Raw genomic sequence first — 17,425 nt, forward strand, 5'->3', positions numbered from 1 at the left:
AAGTTCTCAGCTTCAGTACCGAGTCTACTATAACATCTACGGATCATACTTCATACTTCGTGATCGTTAGTTCATAAGCCTTTTCATTTCCACGGAGATTTTGAGCAATCTTATAGGATTAATACACTAATCTGGGTTACACCAATGTATACTGAGGCAATTTGTTGCAACTAAAACTATTTTGGTCTGATGGGTCAACGAATCAGGATACTCCATTAGGTTATGTGAACAAAATAAGGTCTTCAGGACATATTATTTGCAATACATGCCTTACAACAGTCCAGCTTTTATCAGTAACAATTTTATCGTCAGCAATAACCGGTTCTTAATTTGTCTGTATTTAGTAATTCTTTTTTGTCTTAAAGTAATATACATAGTACTTTAAACAGTAAAGTAAAACTATTTAAATAAAAGTTATTAAAGAAAAAATGTTAAAAGAATATTGTAAACCTAAATTAAATCTCCTGAATCGCAACTTTACAAGCAACCAACACAACATTGCTACAATTCAAATGCTATTTTTCATAGCTCAAAAAAATACATGATTATTCACACCAAGAAAACAAGCTCAAAATCACAGACAAAACACAAAACTTGACTGAAAAAGGGAAATTGATTTGAATGGCTGCATGAATGATGAACCAGTACAGCACAAACAATGACATGTAGTAGCATAGGGGCTATAGCTTGTCTCCTCTACTAGTTGCCCATGGCGCCTTAGATAAAATGGCTTTTATAAGATCAAAGTATAGTGGAAACTGCGCCACGGCATAGAACATGACTGGAAAGACAGTGGCTGCATAAAGGAGGTACAGAACCGACTTGTATCTGTGACTGAGCAGAAAGTAATGACCGGAGCAGAAAGAGACAAACATTGCAGCAATGGATACAAAAAGAGAACTGAGGCCTAGAAGAAGTTTGAATGGCAAATCTCTGCGAAAATCTTTGGATTGCTTTCGAGAAGTGAGGATGGTAAGGAACATTATGAGCCCGGTGACAGAGGAGCAAAGTCCAACAAGTGAAGAAACGGCAAATGAATCGAATGCAGGTTCACCTTCTAAATTAGGCCTACCATTTTGGTCAGTGCTACCGGGAATGGTGCTGGCCGTAGCAAAGGAAACACCAGCAACAAGTGCAGCCACAACAGAGCAAGACTCAGATGTGTCCTTCAGCCACTCGCTACTTTTCTCAATGAGAACTTTGTGCTTATTCTCAAATATTTCCTCTGCAGTTTCGCCCACTGTGTCGCTTCTTAAGTAAAAGTGTTCTGGCACGAGGCTTTCAATATACTGTTCCAATGAAAAATAACATGTTTCAAGATAATTATAGTTTAATTTTGAATGAAAACCTATTTGTTTGAAGGTATTTGTTTGTGTACATATTATATACCTGAAACCACTTTATATCCCACATCATTTGCAAGGCAGAACCAGCTATCTTTGTATGCTTGTCGCCTCCTGGAGCATCTGCTGCCCAGTGCAATATGGTCCTCTCATTTTTATCTATTGCCAGAGTTAAATTATTCCAAACTTCTCCTTTTACCTTCGTTTTCAATTTTTGAATAACAAAGGGTTGCCTGTTCATCACTGCCACCAGCAGCACATTCTCTTTGTTTGCATTCAAGTTATGGATCACACTTGGAATTTGGTCTAAAAGTTCATTCACCATTTCAATTATGCCATTTCTTGCCGCAACCAGGAATGCTGTCTCCGTTTTGTCAATACTGTCACTTGCCCTTGAAATTTCCTTTTTTTCTTTTTCTTTATTTGCATTCAAGTTATGGATCACACTTGGAATTCGCTCCAAAAGTTCATTCATCATAGTTCTTGCCGCAACCAGGAATGCTGTCTCCGTTTTGTCAATACTGTCACTTGTCCTTGAAGATTGTTTTTGCTTATCCTCTTCTTCCTTTTCTTTTACTTCTTCTTCTTCTTCCGTTTCTTCTTCTTCTTCTCCTTCTTCTGCTTCTTCGTTCAGCCCATGCAATTTGCTTGATTCACCTGTCACCACCAGAAAAGGGAAATATTTTGATCTTCATCTTCCCACACATATTTTACTGACAAAAGAATTTTATTAATAACTTCTAAGCATATGTTTAAGGAGATTGCTTTTAAAATTTATTCATCATCTTCATCTTCAACTTTATTATATTTCTTGAATCAGCTTTGAATGTGTGAAAATGACTATAAATCACATAGAACATCGTTAATTCATTTGTTGACTGTACCATCTATTAGATGATGGGTTAGACCAGTTATTAGTGTTATAGATAATAGATGATGTGCAACAACCTTTTTATTTTCTGTCATACTAGAAGTTTATTTAGTCTTGTTTGAAATTATATTATATTATATTATATATATATATATATATATATATATATATATATATATATATATATATATATAGCTTTGGCATATGATTTTTATGTGTAATATTTTCTACTATTCTTATTTATTATAACATTTATTGTATACTAGTGTTATATAGCAGATAATACATGGTAGTGTAACAATTATATTAGGATTGGGTTGGATATCTCAAAGCTGTTAAGCAAGAAGGAAGCAAAGGGAAAGAAATACAAAAAGTCATCATAGGAAAAGACATAGGAGAAGAAAACAATGGAGGATTGTTTAACTTTCTAAGCATCATAGACAATTTGTGGAGGAGAGTGTGAATATAGCACTGACAAGTAAAACCAAAACTTTTCAAAGGTTCAAAACATGTTCAAGTCGATATTGATATTGAAATTTTTTACTGAAACATTTTAAAAAACCAAAATATTCATGTCCACGTTTTTTATTTAATTTCAAAATCTTATTCAAATCAATAATTTAAGTACAATTATTTCACTAAAATTTTAAAATTAAATTTAAAATATAAACATAAATATATACTCATCATAAACCAAAATTACTTATGTCAATATAACTACCAATATTTATAAATAAATTAAAATTATCAAGAATAAAAAATTTGTCTGTAAAATAAAATTATAAAATCTATCAATAAATTTTGTATATAAATTATTTTTACTAATGGAATTTCTTTCATCAATAATTTAACATTTTCTAGTAATAAGTAGATGAAATTAATTATAATAACGTATCCTAGAATGTATAAAAACACTTTGCGATAAGAATTTTGATGTCAATTAGTAATTAGTATAATTTGAAGTTGAAATAATTGGGCGTGAAGGAAACTTTCTTGCATTAATACATGGAGCAAGGAAAAAAAGTGTATCTGTCTTTGTTGATCTTACATTAAAACTAACATAGATTGATCATACATTCAAACTAACATAAATCAAAAGTGATAGGAAAACACACAATTTTCACCTAATATTATGAACAAAAGATACAGAGTTCATTTTTGCATAGATACCTGGTCGGTAAGCATTAAAAATTTCTTCATAAAGTAGAATATCTGGAACACCCCCATATCCTGTGAATGCTTCATAAGGTCTTTTCAACAGTGCCTTCAATAGTTGACCACTCCATTCGTGTCTCCTTTTCATATTTCTTATTTCCATTAATCCTTAAAAAAACATGTACTTACAATCAAACCAGATAAATGGTATTAATTAAAAGCCGTAGATCAAGAAATTAGCGCCACATACCTACTCCTGTGAGCCCAAGAATATGTACATATGCAGACCTCAGAAATTGTCGACTGGTTTCATAATTTGGTGGCAAAAATCCAACCCTATCAGCTTCCTCATTAATTGAAGGGTTTTCTGAGTCTTGCTGATTTCTTTTGTCTTTGCAAAGGAAAATGTGCAAGAAATAGATTGAGTATTAAGAAACTAGTCCCCAGAATTAAGAAAAAAACAAACTAGTTAGTATATAACCCGTTACCAGGTAGAGCACCAAGACTTTTGAATCGAGCAATGAATTCACATAATGTGGTATAGTTCTCTGGATAACTAGATTTTGAGTCATTTGATTTCTTCTCTATCTTTTTCAAAATCTTCTTCATTTGTCTATCAGGGTTCATTGGTTCCACAATCATACCTTCGACAAAAGAAAAAATATTTGCTAACTTGATGGAATTTTTACATACTATATATGGTATTATGATCAGTAAATGTGCACATTTTAAAAATTATACGTCATGATCAATCTAATGGATCAATTATCCTCTCTTTGATGATTGTTGGAGAAATAGATGGATATTTGATGATTGTTGGATAAAATTGATTTTATCTTTTAAAATTTGTATTTGATTAAAACCGACAAAATAATAGCCTTTTCATTAAAAATATCTGAACATCACTTCATTTCATATGTAATGTAGTGTATAGATATATATAATAATACTTACAGTGGTACAGGATTTTCTTCCACCATGAAAGTTTGGTAGCACTTTTGAAAGCCGAGGGCCTGGTTGCAAGGACTTTAAGAGGTGTGAATCCCTCTTTATTCAAATGTGTGCTAAGAAAATCATAGTAATGCACTATTATCACAGCCAAATCTGCATCATATCCATAAATATATGTAGTACTCAGTATATGTAACATTATGTTACTTCAAAATAGAAATATAAAATATTAAATAAGGAATTATAAGGTTGATTTAATTGTAAAGATAAAAATAAGGATGAAAAAAAGTAAGAAAATTAGAGGGAATTCGTCTCTTCATACTATTATAATATTAACAAGTAACATTTATTTGATTTTGAACTTTAAACACAATAAATTCTTGCTGGTATAAATTTTGAATAATTTTGATATCATCTAAAATATGGCAGGAAAAGAAGATAGGTATGAGAAAGATACCGAAATACTCTCTCCTGATAGCACAGTGAAGAATACTGTCACCGTTGTCTCGCACAAGATCTTGCAAGGGAGCGCTGTGGCCGTAAAGGTTAGAAAGATAAGCAAAGGTCTGTTCCTTACAGTTGAGAGCGGCTTGAAAGAGAGGAGTCTCTCCATCTTTGTTCTTGATTTTCGCTAAGTTAATCCTCTTCCCATTCTCTCCTACGATGATCTGACATATCTTTGTGAAACCCCTGGAAGCAGCAACATGCAGAGCTGTATCCCCTCGATAGTTCTTCACTTTCAGAGCCTTCCTCTTCTTGTGTCTGAAAATGGCTATCACAAGCTTTTCAACCAACTTTTCTTCGGCCAAATCCACCACCACGTGTAGTGCAGTGCCGACGAAATCGTCAATCTTTGCCGTGTGACACGCTGGGTCTTCATTGTACATCTCCTCAACCTCTTTCCATTTCCCTTCCAATGTGAACTGCGCCAGACGGTTCACTTTATTCGAAAACAACTCCTTAAAAATTATATCATTGGTCCTTCCCATCCTGCTTCAACTTCAGATTATCAGAATCGTGTATACTGTTTAACATGGCAGGAGACATTGTAGTAGTGATATGCATCTTATATACTGAGAATGCATATGTGATCTCTAAGGAACTTGATGCTTCAACTTCACATCATTTCCCACTTTTCTAGTTCACACGGGAAGTATAATTTCATATAGTAATCAATAAGTATCTTTGATCATGGATGGACACCACTCTCAATCATCAAACTCTACCAAACATCAAACAAAAGAAAAATAACATACTTATTTACTATATATATAGTCATTAATCTACACATAATTAATGCCAATAAAGCAAAATATATGTACACGTAATTAACACTTTTTTAGTGGAAATTTATTAAGAATTACAAATGATATATACGTTTTATTTAGTGTAAGTTGTAATATATAAGAGGAAAATAAAAGAATTACAATTTCGTTTGAGACCAGTCTGAATATGATTTTACTTTTTTTATTAAATCACTTTACAAATCAATAATATCCTTCAACCACTCCACATTGTTGGGAGTGGCCAACTAAGTTTATTTGATTCCAAATAAATGAAAGCTTACTACTGCAAAAAAGTACAACCCTAGTTGATCTCTTTTTTTTTCTGTTTGATTTTTTTGTCATCAATTTTATCTGTAATGGTAGCTGTAATGACTTTCTTTTTTGACCTTTTCGACTTCTCACTGTAACTGAACAACAAAACAGGGAAAAATAAATAAGCAGAAAAATAGTTCTTGTCCCATAGCTTCAGATAACTGTTATATATTGAGATGGCCAAGGTTAACAATTAACCAATGATGTGTTTGGAATTTTGTAACGAATTTTCTGAGAACTTAAAAATTGAGTGTAGTTAAAAAAATAAAAAAATTAGTGGTAAAGTTTTACATTATTTAGAGCTTAAAAATCATCTTTCTTGAATTAATGTCATCTTAAACAATTTAAAGTTAAAAATAAATCCTCTAAATATTTTTTAAAATTTGCCAATACACCTATAAAAGCTTTATATATATATATATATATATATAGTATCCTAGCAATACTTAAAGATAAAATTATAATGGGTTAACCCTACTATCTTAAAAGAAATTGAAGTCGAGAAAAAACGAATGATATAACAAAAAAGAAAACCATGAAAGAAAAATCTGTCATTTTTGTTCCACAGACTAATAACTGTTATAAAAATCTAATATAAGGTTAATATGCCGAGTAGTGAGATTTCTTTAGTTTTCATTTAAAGCCATCATGTAAAAATGCCGATTTACTTCACAAAAGTTTTGGTTTTAAAAATAGTTTCTTAACATATATTAATGTTACAGTAATTAATTTCTCATTCAAAATTAATTAGGCTTTGAAACTGTTTTGTGAATAAGTGTTAAAATAAGAAATGATAATTTAGAAACAACTAGAATATAATTTCATATTCTTTTTTTTAATAGTTGAAGAGTTTAAGTCATTTAGTGTAACCTTATACACAGTGAGACAGAAATCATATTTTTTGAAAATAAAAATATTCAAACACACCCTCATTAATTATTCACTCTTGGAATTATCTAGTTATGCTTCTTTCTCCTTTATGCACTTTTCCAAAGATAGATATGTAAGGAGGCATGAAGGATTCTTGAAGAAGGATGCTTACTAAAGTTCCATCTTCTTATCCTTCTTTTGTTGAATTTTTATGTAACTTCCTAATTTCTTCTTATTGTTATTACACGTAACCAAAATTGTTAAATTTCTTTTAAATTAATTTTTTTTCTTCTGTAAAAATAATTTTAATTTGTAAAATAACTATTTGGTTTTTTTTTCTGAAAGTGTTTATGAAAATTTTTATCCTTATCACAAATTTTATGTCAATTATGATTTGTTTTTTTCATAAACCAATTCCCTTGAGTCTTGAGTGGCATTTTCTCTTCGATATCTTAAACCTTAAAACTTATTAATATAATAATATTTTTAATATAAGAGGCAATTTATAAAAATAAATGTATCTCAGATGGTTTCCCAAATGAAGAACCTCTCTCATTTTACCCCGTAGTTGCAGTACACTTTTTCCTTTTTCTTCAATCAGGTTTATTCTATTATTACTAGTTTTAGTTGGTATAACACAAAGTAGTGGTTAAATGTGGAAGCTTTTACATATTGGCGTGTTTCATGCATTGTGCACATGAATCTTCTTCGTGAAAAAGTACGCTAAAATCAAAGGAATATTTTTTCTTTTTTTTTTCACTTTTTTTAACATTGTAGTTGAAGAAATCAAAACAAATGATAGAACATTCTATATGAAGGAAATAATTTGTATGTGTTTACAGTATATTGTATACATGCCAGCACTGATATATTTGGGAGTTACACAGATATATGTGAGTTTTATTTTACCTATTTTCGTAAAGTAAAAATCGATACATATTTTGGTCTCCAGATTTCACATTTTTATTCACTTTAGAATATCTTTATTGACATTTATATCCACCTAATGTTAACTAAATAATTTGTCTTAAAAAAGAGAAAAAATCACAATACAAAAAATATTATATTATACAAAATTGAATGTAAAAAGTACACATTTTAAATGTTGTCTATTAAAATATAAATTCCATAAATCTCGTAATGGAGTGTCAAGTAATTGAATTTGTATGATAATTACAAATGTACTAAAGTTTGTATTCTTTTTATATGCACTAAATTATTTAAATATAAAGTTTGTATTTTTTTTATATATACTAGATTATTTAAATACAACTTCTAGCCTAATGAACAAGGATGTCTAACAATATATATGTGTTTATATATCAATTAGATAGGTTTAATAATATATATTAGACGAGAGAATCTACTCCATTTTTGCCATGCTTTATCCTTAGAATTTTTACAAAATTTACTATTTATATTTTCATAGACTTATTGACTTTTTAAATTTGTAAATCATTTTTCAAGTTGATTTTATTCAAAACTTAATTATAAACTTAAAAATATTTATTATTTTTTTCTCAACCTCTAAATCTCTTCTAATAAACCCACAAATAAACATCAAACGTGTGTATGCATGTGTTTAAAACTAGTTGTGATAAAAATAAAGGTATTTTGCATTCTAAAGGAACTTGGTAATAGAACAAAAGTATATCACGAAAAAGAGAATGAAAAATTGTAAAACAAAATAATATTTCTTCAAATAAAATAAAGAATTAAGAATTGATAACCTGCTTTCGCGCTTTTTTCTTTATATAAAAAAGAATATTCCTATTTTGAACAAAAGTGTATCAATATTCTTTTTCTATCAAAAATTCTTGTTCTTCAATCATAATTTCATTCTCATTACATTTAAAACATTCAACATCAGACTTACTTAATCGACCTCCTCGCTCTTTCCTATGTCCATGGGCATGCCAATTCTGGTATTCAGTTTATCTCTTGTTGTCTTCATAATCACTTTCATCATCATTTTGGTCACGACTCCTTAGGCCACGACCTTTTCCTCAGGACTACTTCGGCCTCGAATGTTTTGAGCACCTTTAGGTTAAGTTTTGCCTAAAGTACCTAATCAAGTGGCTCAAACAATGTTCTCCTTCGTTGTTTGTATGCTTTTTGATGTTTCTAGAATGATCAGTTAATGTTTGGCTAATGAGGATCAAAACTTTTTAATAGTAGTTGACAGACTCTATCTTTGATCTGCAGAGTTGATGAATTATAATTATTCCATCACAATAATGTTAAAGTAATTCAAAAGACCATATTTTTACACTGGTTAAAATTATTAATGCACCAAAAACACCAATTTTCAGCGCTCAGTCAGACCATTTTTCAAATATTATCAACTGAAAAATGGTGACTTCAACACCAATTTTGTTCAGTAACAGTGAAAAGAGGCTAAAGAAAAAAGATTACGACAGTTAGGAATGAGCAGGTTGAAACAGAGGAAGAAGCTGATGGAACTTGTAGTTTACCCGACAGGGTAGCAAGTAAAGTGAATGTTTGTGACCCAGCTAGAGAAGAAAAGAAAGAAATAAAGCTTAAGATGAAATGTGTTGGTTAGAATATTTTCTTTTGTTTTCTCGTTCACAACATTAACGCATAACAATCTCGAAGATCATTATTCTTCCTTTGTTAGCTAGAAAAAGTGACATGACATAAAATGAGGAGTTGAAGTATCGAATTACCTATTAGGAATATAAGACGCATGCAGAAAAATAGTCACGAGTTATTTCAGTGCTTCATATACATAGTCGTTATTTGAAGTTCCTGTTCGGTCATGAATCCTGAAAATTTTGAGGAGGAGTTATCGTACAAGAAGAACAAAATAAAGATTGAAGAACAAGAATGATTGATAGAAAAAGAATGTTGATACACTTTTGTTCGTTTTGTTCGAAATAGGGATATATATATATATATATATATATATATATATATATATATATTTATAATCATTATAAGAAAGAAAACAAAAGCTCTTAGAGACCCTCATCAAGCATTTAGGATATGTTGCGCAAGAACCAAGAGCTTGAGCGAGCGATCAAGAGAAAAGCAGGAGACCAAAAGATTATCAATTCTTATCTTTTTATTTTATTTGAAGAACTATTATTTTGTTTTACAATTTTTCATTCTCTTTGTGCATGATATACTTTTATTCTGTTACCAAGTTCCTTTAGAATTCAAAATACTTTTCTTTTTACCATAACTAGTTTTAAAGACATGCATACGTGTGTTGATGTTTGATTGTGGGTTTATTAAAAGAGATTTAGACGTTAAGGAAAAAATAATAAATATTTTTAGGTTTTAAGTTTTGAATAAAATCAACTTGAAAAATGCTTTACAAATTTAAAATGTCCATAAGTCTATAAAAATGCAAATAGTAGATTTTGTAAAAATTCAAAGATAAAGCATTGCAAAAATGAGTACATTCTCAAAAAAATTATAAATGATAAGTAAAAGTATAAAGGATAGATTCGCTAAAAATATAAATCAGTATATGAACATTATTTTAATATGTATTGTTAGACTCATCTAATTAATTAATTGACAAACGCATCTAATATATATTGTTAAATCTATCTAATTAATATATAAACACATTCGTCTATTATTACACATCCTTATTCACTGAATGGATTTGTATTTAAATAATATACTGCATATAAAAAAAATACAAACCTTAATAAATTTGTAATCATCATAAAAATTACTTCACACTCTATTACGTGATTTATGGATTTTATTTTTTAATAGTCAACATTTAAAATGTGTACTCTTTCCATTCAATTTTGCATAATATAATATTTTTTGTATTGTGGTTTTTTTTTCTTTTCTAAGACAAATTATTTAGTTAACATTAGGTGGGCTATAAATGTAAATAAAGATATTCTAAAGTGAATAAAAATGTGAAATCTGGAGAGCAAAAGATGTATCGATTTTTACTTTAGGAAAATAGGTAAAATAAAACTCCCATATGTCTGTGTCACTCTCCCTAATATATGAGTGCTGGGCATGTATAATGTACTGTAAACACATACCAATTCTTTCCTTCATCTAGAATGTTCTATTATTTGTTTTCATTTCTTCAACTACAATACTAAAAAAAAGTGAAAAAGAAGAAATATTATTTCTTTGATTTTAGTACTTTTTCAGGAAGAAGTATGTTGCATGTGCAACATGCATGAAACACGCCAATACGTAAAAGCTTCAACATTTAACCACAAATTTGTGTTATACCAACTAAAACTAGTAATAATCGAATAAACCTAATTGAAGACAAAGGAAAAAGTGTACTACAACTACGGGATAAAATGAAAGGGGTTCTTCATTCGGCATTTTTACATGATGGCTTTATATGAAAACTTAAGAAATCTCACTGTTCGGCATATTAACCTTATATTAGTGTGTGCAAGAAAAATGATATATTTTTCTTTCATGTTTTTCTTTTTTGTTATATCATTCGTTTTTTCTCGACTTCAATTTCTTTTAAAATAGTAGGGTTACCCATTATAAATTTATCCTTAAGTATTGCTAGTTCAATATATATATTAAGTGTATGAAGCTTTTTAGGTGTATTGACAAATTTTAAAAAATATTTAGAGGATTTATTTTTAACTTTAAATTGTTTAAGATGACATTAATTCAAGAAAGATGGTGATTTTTTTATTGTGATAAAATAATTCTTTTTTATAAAGAATTAATATTTTCTCATTTATTTGTTAATATATATTCGTACGAGTATATTTTAAATTAATTTTATGATAATTATTATTTTTGAATGTATTAGATTTTCACCAATTACTATATATTTTTAAAAATCAGATTTATCGACTAAGTCGAGATCCACCTATCATTACATTACAATTATTAAGTAGTTAAGCTCTAACTGATTTTTCTTTTTTTAACTACACTCAAATTAAGTTCTCTGGAAATTCGTTACAAAATTCCAAACACATCATTGGTTAATTGTTAACCTTGGCCATCTACATATATAACAGTTCTCTGGAGCCATTGGACAAGAACTATTCTTCTGCTTATTTCTTTTTCCCAGTTTTGTTGTTCAGTTACAGTGAGAAGTAGAAAAGATAAAAAAAAGAAAGTCATTACAGCATTACTGAAAAAAAAAAAAAACAGAAGAGGACATGGAGGTTGTACTTTTTTGCAGTAGTAACGCTTTATTTTCTTTGGAATCCAATAAACTTAGTTGGCCACTCCCAACAATGTGGAGTGGTTGAAGGATATTATTGATTAGTAAAGTGATTTAATAAAAAAAGTAAAATCATATTCAGACTGGTCTCAAACGAAATTGTAATTCTTCTTTTTTCCTCTTATGTCATACAACTTACACTAAATAAAAGGTAAGACAAATATATCATTTGTAATTCTTAATAAATTACCACTAAAAAAGTGTTAATTACGTGTACATATATTTTGCTTTATCGGCATCAATTATGTGTAGATTAATGACCGTATATAGTAAAGAAGTATGTTATTTTTCTTTTGTTTCGTGTTTGGTAGAGTTTGATGATTGAGAGTGGTGTCCATCCATGATCAAAAGATACTTATTGATTACTATATGAAATTATACTTCCCGTGTGAACTAAAAAAGTGGGAAATGATGTGAAGTTGAAGCATCAAGTTCCTTAGGTATCACATATACATTCTCAGTATATAAGATGCATATCACTACTACAATCTCCTGCCATGTCAAACCGTATACACGATTCTGATAATCTGAAGTTGAAGCAGGATAGGAACGACCAATTATATAGATTTTGACGAGGTGTTTTCGAATAAAATGAACCGTCTGGCGGAGTTCACATTGGAAGGGAAATGGAAAGAGGTTGAGGAGATGTACAATGAAGACCCAGCGTGTCACACGGCAACTATTGACGATTACGTCGGCACTGCACTGCACGTGGCCGTGGATTTGGACGAAGAAGTTGTGGTTGAGAAGCTTGTGAATGTCATTATGAGACACCAGCCGAGTGAGGCACTGGAAATGAAGAATGATCAAGGGGATACCGCTCTGCATGTTGCTGCTTCCAGGGGTTTCAGAAAGATATGTCAGATCATCGTAGGAGAGAATCGGGAGAGGATTTACTTAGGGAAACTCAAGAACAAAGATGGAGAGACTCCTCTCTTTCAAGCCGCTCTCAACCGGAAGAAACAGACCTTTGCTTATCTTTCTAACCTTTACGGCCACAGCGCTCCCTTGCAAGATCTTGTGCGATACAACGGTGACAGTATTCTTCACTGTGTTATTAGGAGAGAGTACTTCGGTATCTTTCTCATACCTATCTTCTTTTCCTTGCCATATTTTAGATGATATCAAAATTATTCAAAATTTATACCAGCAAGAATTTATTGTGTTTAATGTTCAAAATCAAATAAATGTTAGTTGTTAATATTATAATAGTATGAAGAGACAAATTCCTTTTAATTTTCTTACTTTTTTTTCATCCTTATTTTTATCTTTACAATTAAATCAACTTTATAATTCCTTATTTAATATTTTATATTTCTATTTTGAAGTAACAGAATGCTATATATACTGAGTACTACATATATTTATGGATATGATGCAGATTTGGCTGTGATAATAATGTATTACTATGAGTTTCTTAGCACACATTTGAATGAAGAGAAATTCACACCTCTTAAAGTCCTTGCAACCAGGCCCTGGGCTTTCAGAAGTGCTACCAGACTTTCATGGTGGAAGCAAATCCTGTACCACTGTAAGTATTATTATATATATCTATACACTGCATTACATATGAAATGAAGTGATGTTCAGATATTTTTAATTTAAAAAGATATTATTTTGTCAGTTTTAATCAGAATATCCATCTTTTTCTCCAACTCATGTTCATATAAAATTAATAAAATTGATTTTGATAACTTTTCAATTGTAAAATAAGAAACTCAAGCATTGAAAAACTTTCAAGTTTCAGATTTAAATCAGGTGACAGGTGGGGTATTTTTTATTTTGTTAAGAAAAGACAATATAATTGATCCATTATATAAAATGTGCACATGTACTAATCCTATAAGTATGTAAAAATTCCATCAAGTTAGCAAATATTTTTTCTTTTGTCGAAGGTATGATTGTGGAACCAGTGATCCCTGATAGACAAATGAAGAAGATTTTGGAAAAGATAGAGAAGAAATCAAATGACTCAAAATGTAGTTATCCAGAGAACTATACCACATTATGTGAATTCATTGCTGGATTCAAAAGTCTTGGTGCTCGAACTGGTAACGGGTTATATATTAACTAGTTTGTTTTTTTCTTAATTCTGGGGACTAGTTTCTTAATACTCAATCTATTTCTTGCACATTTTCCTTTGCAAAGGCAAAAGAAATCATCAAGACTCAGAAAACCCTTCAATTAAGGAGCAAGCTGATAGGGTTGGATTTTTGCCACCAAATTATGAAACCAGTCGACAATTTCTGAGGTCTGCATATGTACATATTCTTGGGCTCACAGGAGTAGGTATGTGGCTCTAATTTCTTGATCTACGGCTTTGAATTAATACCATTTATCTGGTTTGATTGTAAGTACATGTTTTTTTAAGGATTAATGGAAATAAGAAATATGAAAAGGAGACACGAATGGAGTGGTCAACTATTGAAGGCACTGTTGAAAAGACCTTATGAAGCATTCACAGGAAATGGGGGTCCTCCAGATAGATTTGATAAAGATATGTTTAATGTTTACAGACCAGGTATCTATGCAAAAATGAACTCTGTATCTTTTGTTCATAATATTAGGTGAAAATTGTGTGTTTTCCTATCACTATTCTTTGATTTATGTTAGTTTTAATGTATGATCAATCTATGTTAGTTTTAATGTATGTATTAATGCAAGAAACTTTCCTTCACGCCCAATTATTTCAACTTCAAATTATACTAATTACTAATTGACATCAAAATTCTTATCGCAAAGTGTTTTATACATTCTAGAATACGTTATTATAACTAATTTCATCTACTTATTACTAGAAAATGTTAAATTATTGATGAAAGAAATTCCATTAGTAAAAATAATTTATATACAAAATTTATTGATAGATTTTATAATTTTATTTTACAGACAAATTTTTTATTCTTGATAATTTTAATTTATTTATAAATATTGGTAGTTATATTGATATAAGTAATTTTGGTTTGTGATGAGTATATATTTATGTCTATATTTTAAATTTAATTTTAAAATTTTAGTGAAATAATTGTATTTAAATGATTGATTTGAATAAGATTTTGAAATTAAATCTAAAACGTGGACATAAATATTTTGGTTTTTTAAAATGTTTTAGGTAAAAAATTTTAATATCAATATCGACTTGAACGTGTTTTGAACCTTTGAAAAGTTTTGGTTTTACTTGTCAGTGCTATATTCACACTCTCCTCCACAAATTGTCTATGATGCTTAGAAAGTTCATTGTTTTCTTCTCCTATGTCTTTTCCTATGATGATTTTTTGCATTTCTTTCCCTTTGCTTCCTTCTTGCTTAACAACTTTGAGATATCAAACCCAACCCTAATATAATTGTTACACTACCATGTATTATCTGCTATAACACTAGTATACAATAAATGTTATAATAAATAAGAATAGTAGAAAATATTACACATGCCAAAGCTATATATATATATATAATTTCAAACAAGACTAAATAAACTTCAAGTATGACAGAAAATAAAAAGGTTGTTGCACATCATCTATTATCTATAACACTAATAACTTGTCTAACCCATCATCTAATAGATGGTACAGTCAACAAATGAATTAACGATGTTCTATGTGATTTATAGTCATTTTCACACATTCAAAGCTGATTCAAGAAATATAATAAAGTTGAAGATGAAGATGATGAATAAATTTTAAAAGCAATCTCCTTAAACATATGCTTAGAAGTTATTAATAAAATTCTTTTGTCAGTAAAATATGTGTGGGAAGATGAAGATCAAAATATTTCCCTTTTCTGGTGGTGACAGGTGAATCAAGCAAGTCAGGGTTGAACGAAGAAGAAAAGAAAGAACAAGAAAAAGAGGATAAGGAGAAAAAATCTTCGAGCCCAAGTGACAGTATTGACAAAACGGAGACACCATTCCTGGTTGCGGCAAGAAGTGGCACAATTGAAATGGTGATTCAACTTTTAGATCGAATTCCAAGTGTGATCTATATCTTGAATGCAAATAAAGAGAATGTGCTGCTGGTGGCAGTGAAGAACAGGCAACCCTTTGTTATTGAGAATTTGAAAACGAAGATAAAAGGAGAAGTTTGGAATAATTTAACTCTGGCAGTAGATATAAAGGAGAGGACCATATTGCACTGGGCAGCAGATGTTGGAGGAGACGACAAGCCACCAACGATAGCTGGTTCTGCCTTGCAAATGATGTGGGATATAAAGTGGTTTCAGGTATATATACACAAACAAATACCTTGATAGAGAGCTTTTCATTAATTAGTAAAAATTAAGCTATAATTATCTTGAAAAATGTTACCACGGTATTTCATAAAATGACCACCTGTTATTTTTCATTTCTAATAGTATATTGAAAGCCTTCTGCCACAACACTTTTACTTAAGAACCGACATATATGGCAAAACTGCATGGGAAATATTTGAGAAAGAACACAAAGATCTGTTAGAGAAAAGTAGAGATTGGCTGAAGGAAACATCTCAATCTTCATCTGTTGTGGCTGGTTTTGTTGCTGGTGTTTCCTTTGCTACGGTCAGCTCCATTCCGGGTGGCACCGACGAAAAAGGTAGGCCTCATTTAGAAGGCAAACCTGCTTTCGATGTATTTGCCGTTGCTTCACTTGTTGGACTTTGCTCCTCTGTCACTGGGCTCATACTGTTTCTTACCATCCTCAATTCTGGAAAGCAATCCAAAGATTTTCGCAGAAATTTGCCATTCAAAATTCTTCTAGCCCTCAGTTCTCTTTTTCTATCTATTGCTGCAGTGTTTGTCTCTTTCTGCTCCGGTCATTACTTTCTTCTTAGTCACAAATACAAAACGGTTCTATTCGCCGTTTATGCGGCCACTTTTTTACCAGTCTTGCTGTATGCGGTGGAGCAGTTTCCACTATACTTTGATCTTATAAGAGCCATTTTATCTAAGGGGCCATGGGCAACTGGTGTGAAGGAGAGAAGTCCCACATATAGTAAAACATTGTAAGGAACTTCTTCCTTTGGTTATAAAAGAGAGGTTAAGGTTTCTCTTTCCTCATCCCATTCTCTTCTCTTCCTTCTTTAGTTCTCTTGCTTTTAAGCAGTTGAGGAATTCTTAAGAGTGTTGTAATTTCTCTTTATAATATAAAATTTCTAGTTATTTGCCTAGTTTAAATTTTCTCATCTTTATTCTTTGTTGTGTGTGTTTGTGTCGTATGATTGATACCTAACAATCATGTAGTTTTTTGAGCTATGAAAAATAGCATTTGAATTGCAAGTAAAGTGAATGTTTGTGATCCAGATAGAGAAGAAAAGAAAGAAATAAAGCTTAAGATGAAATGTGTTGGTTAGAATATTTTCTTTTGTTTTTTCGTTCACAACATTAAGCGCATAACAATTTCGAAGATCATTATTCTTCCCTTGTTACCTAGAAAAAGTGACATGACATAAAATGAGAA

The 17,425-nt window shown here is 30.4% G+C and overlaps 2 protein-coding genes across 2 annotated transcripts; one reads left to right on the plus strand and one right to left on the minus strand.

Moving 5' to 3' along the window:
• Window positions 1-507: 507 nt before the first annotated feature.
• LOC148204591 (uncharacterized) lies at window positions 508-5,334 on the minus strand. Its single transcript, XM_088106743.1, has 7 exons — window positions 4,778-5,334; window positions 4,324-4,473; window positions 3,858-4,013; window positions 3,620-3,760; window positions 3,385-3,537; window positions 1,390-2,000; window positions 508-1,289 (listed from the first exon to the last, which is right to left on the minus strand). The coding sequence occupies exons 1-7, from the start codon at window positions 5,307-5,309 to the stop codon at window positions 681-683; spliced, it is 2,352 nt and encodes a 783-aa protein (XP_087962869.1). The 5' UTR covers window positions 5,310-5,334; the 3' UTR covers window positions 508-680.
• A 7,186-nt stretch (window positions 5,335-12,520) lies between these two features.
• Window positions 12,521-17,237, plus strand: LOC124846099 (uncharacterized). The gene is made up of 7 exons (XM_088106864.1): window positions 12,521-13,069; window positions 13,376-13,525; window positions 13,890-14,045; window positions 14,143-14,283; window positions 14,366-14,515; window positions 15,788-16,212; window positions 16,345-17,237. The coding sequence occupies exons 1-7, from the start codon at window positions 12,586-12,588 to the stop codon at window positions 16,972-16,974; spliced, it is 2,136 nt and encodes a 711-aa protein (XP_087962990.1). The 5' UTR covers window positions 12,521-12,585; the 3' UTR covers window positions 16,975-17,237.
• Window positions 17,238-17,425: the final 188 nt, after the last annotated feature.

The sequence above is a fragment of the Vigna umbellata genome, chromosome 1, assembly GCF_029865625.1.
Source record: "Vigna umbellata cultivar VRB3 chromosome 1, Vumbellata_1.0, whole genome shotgun sequence".
Taxonomy (NCBI): Eukaryota; Viridiplantae; Streptophyta; class Magnoliopsida; order Fabales; family Fabaceae; genus Vigna; species Vigna umbellata.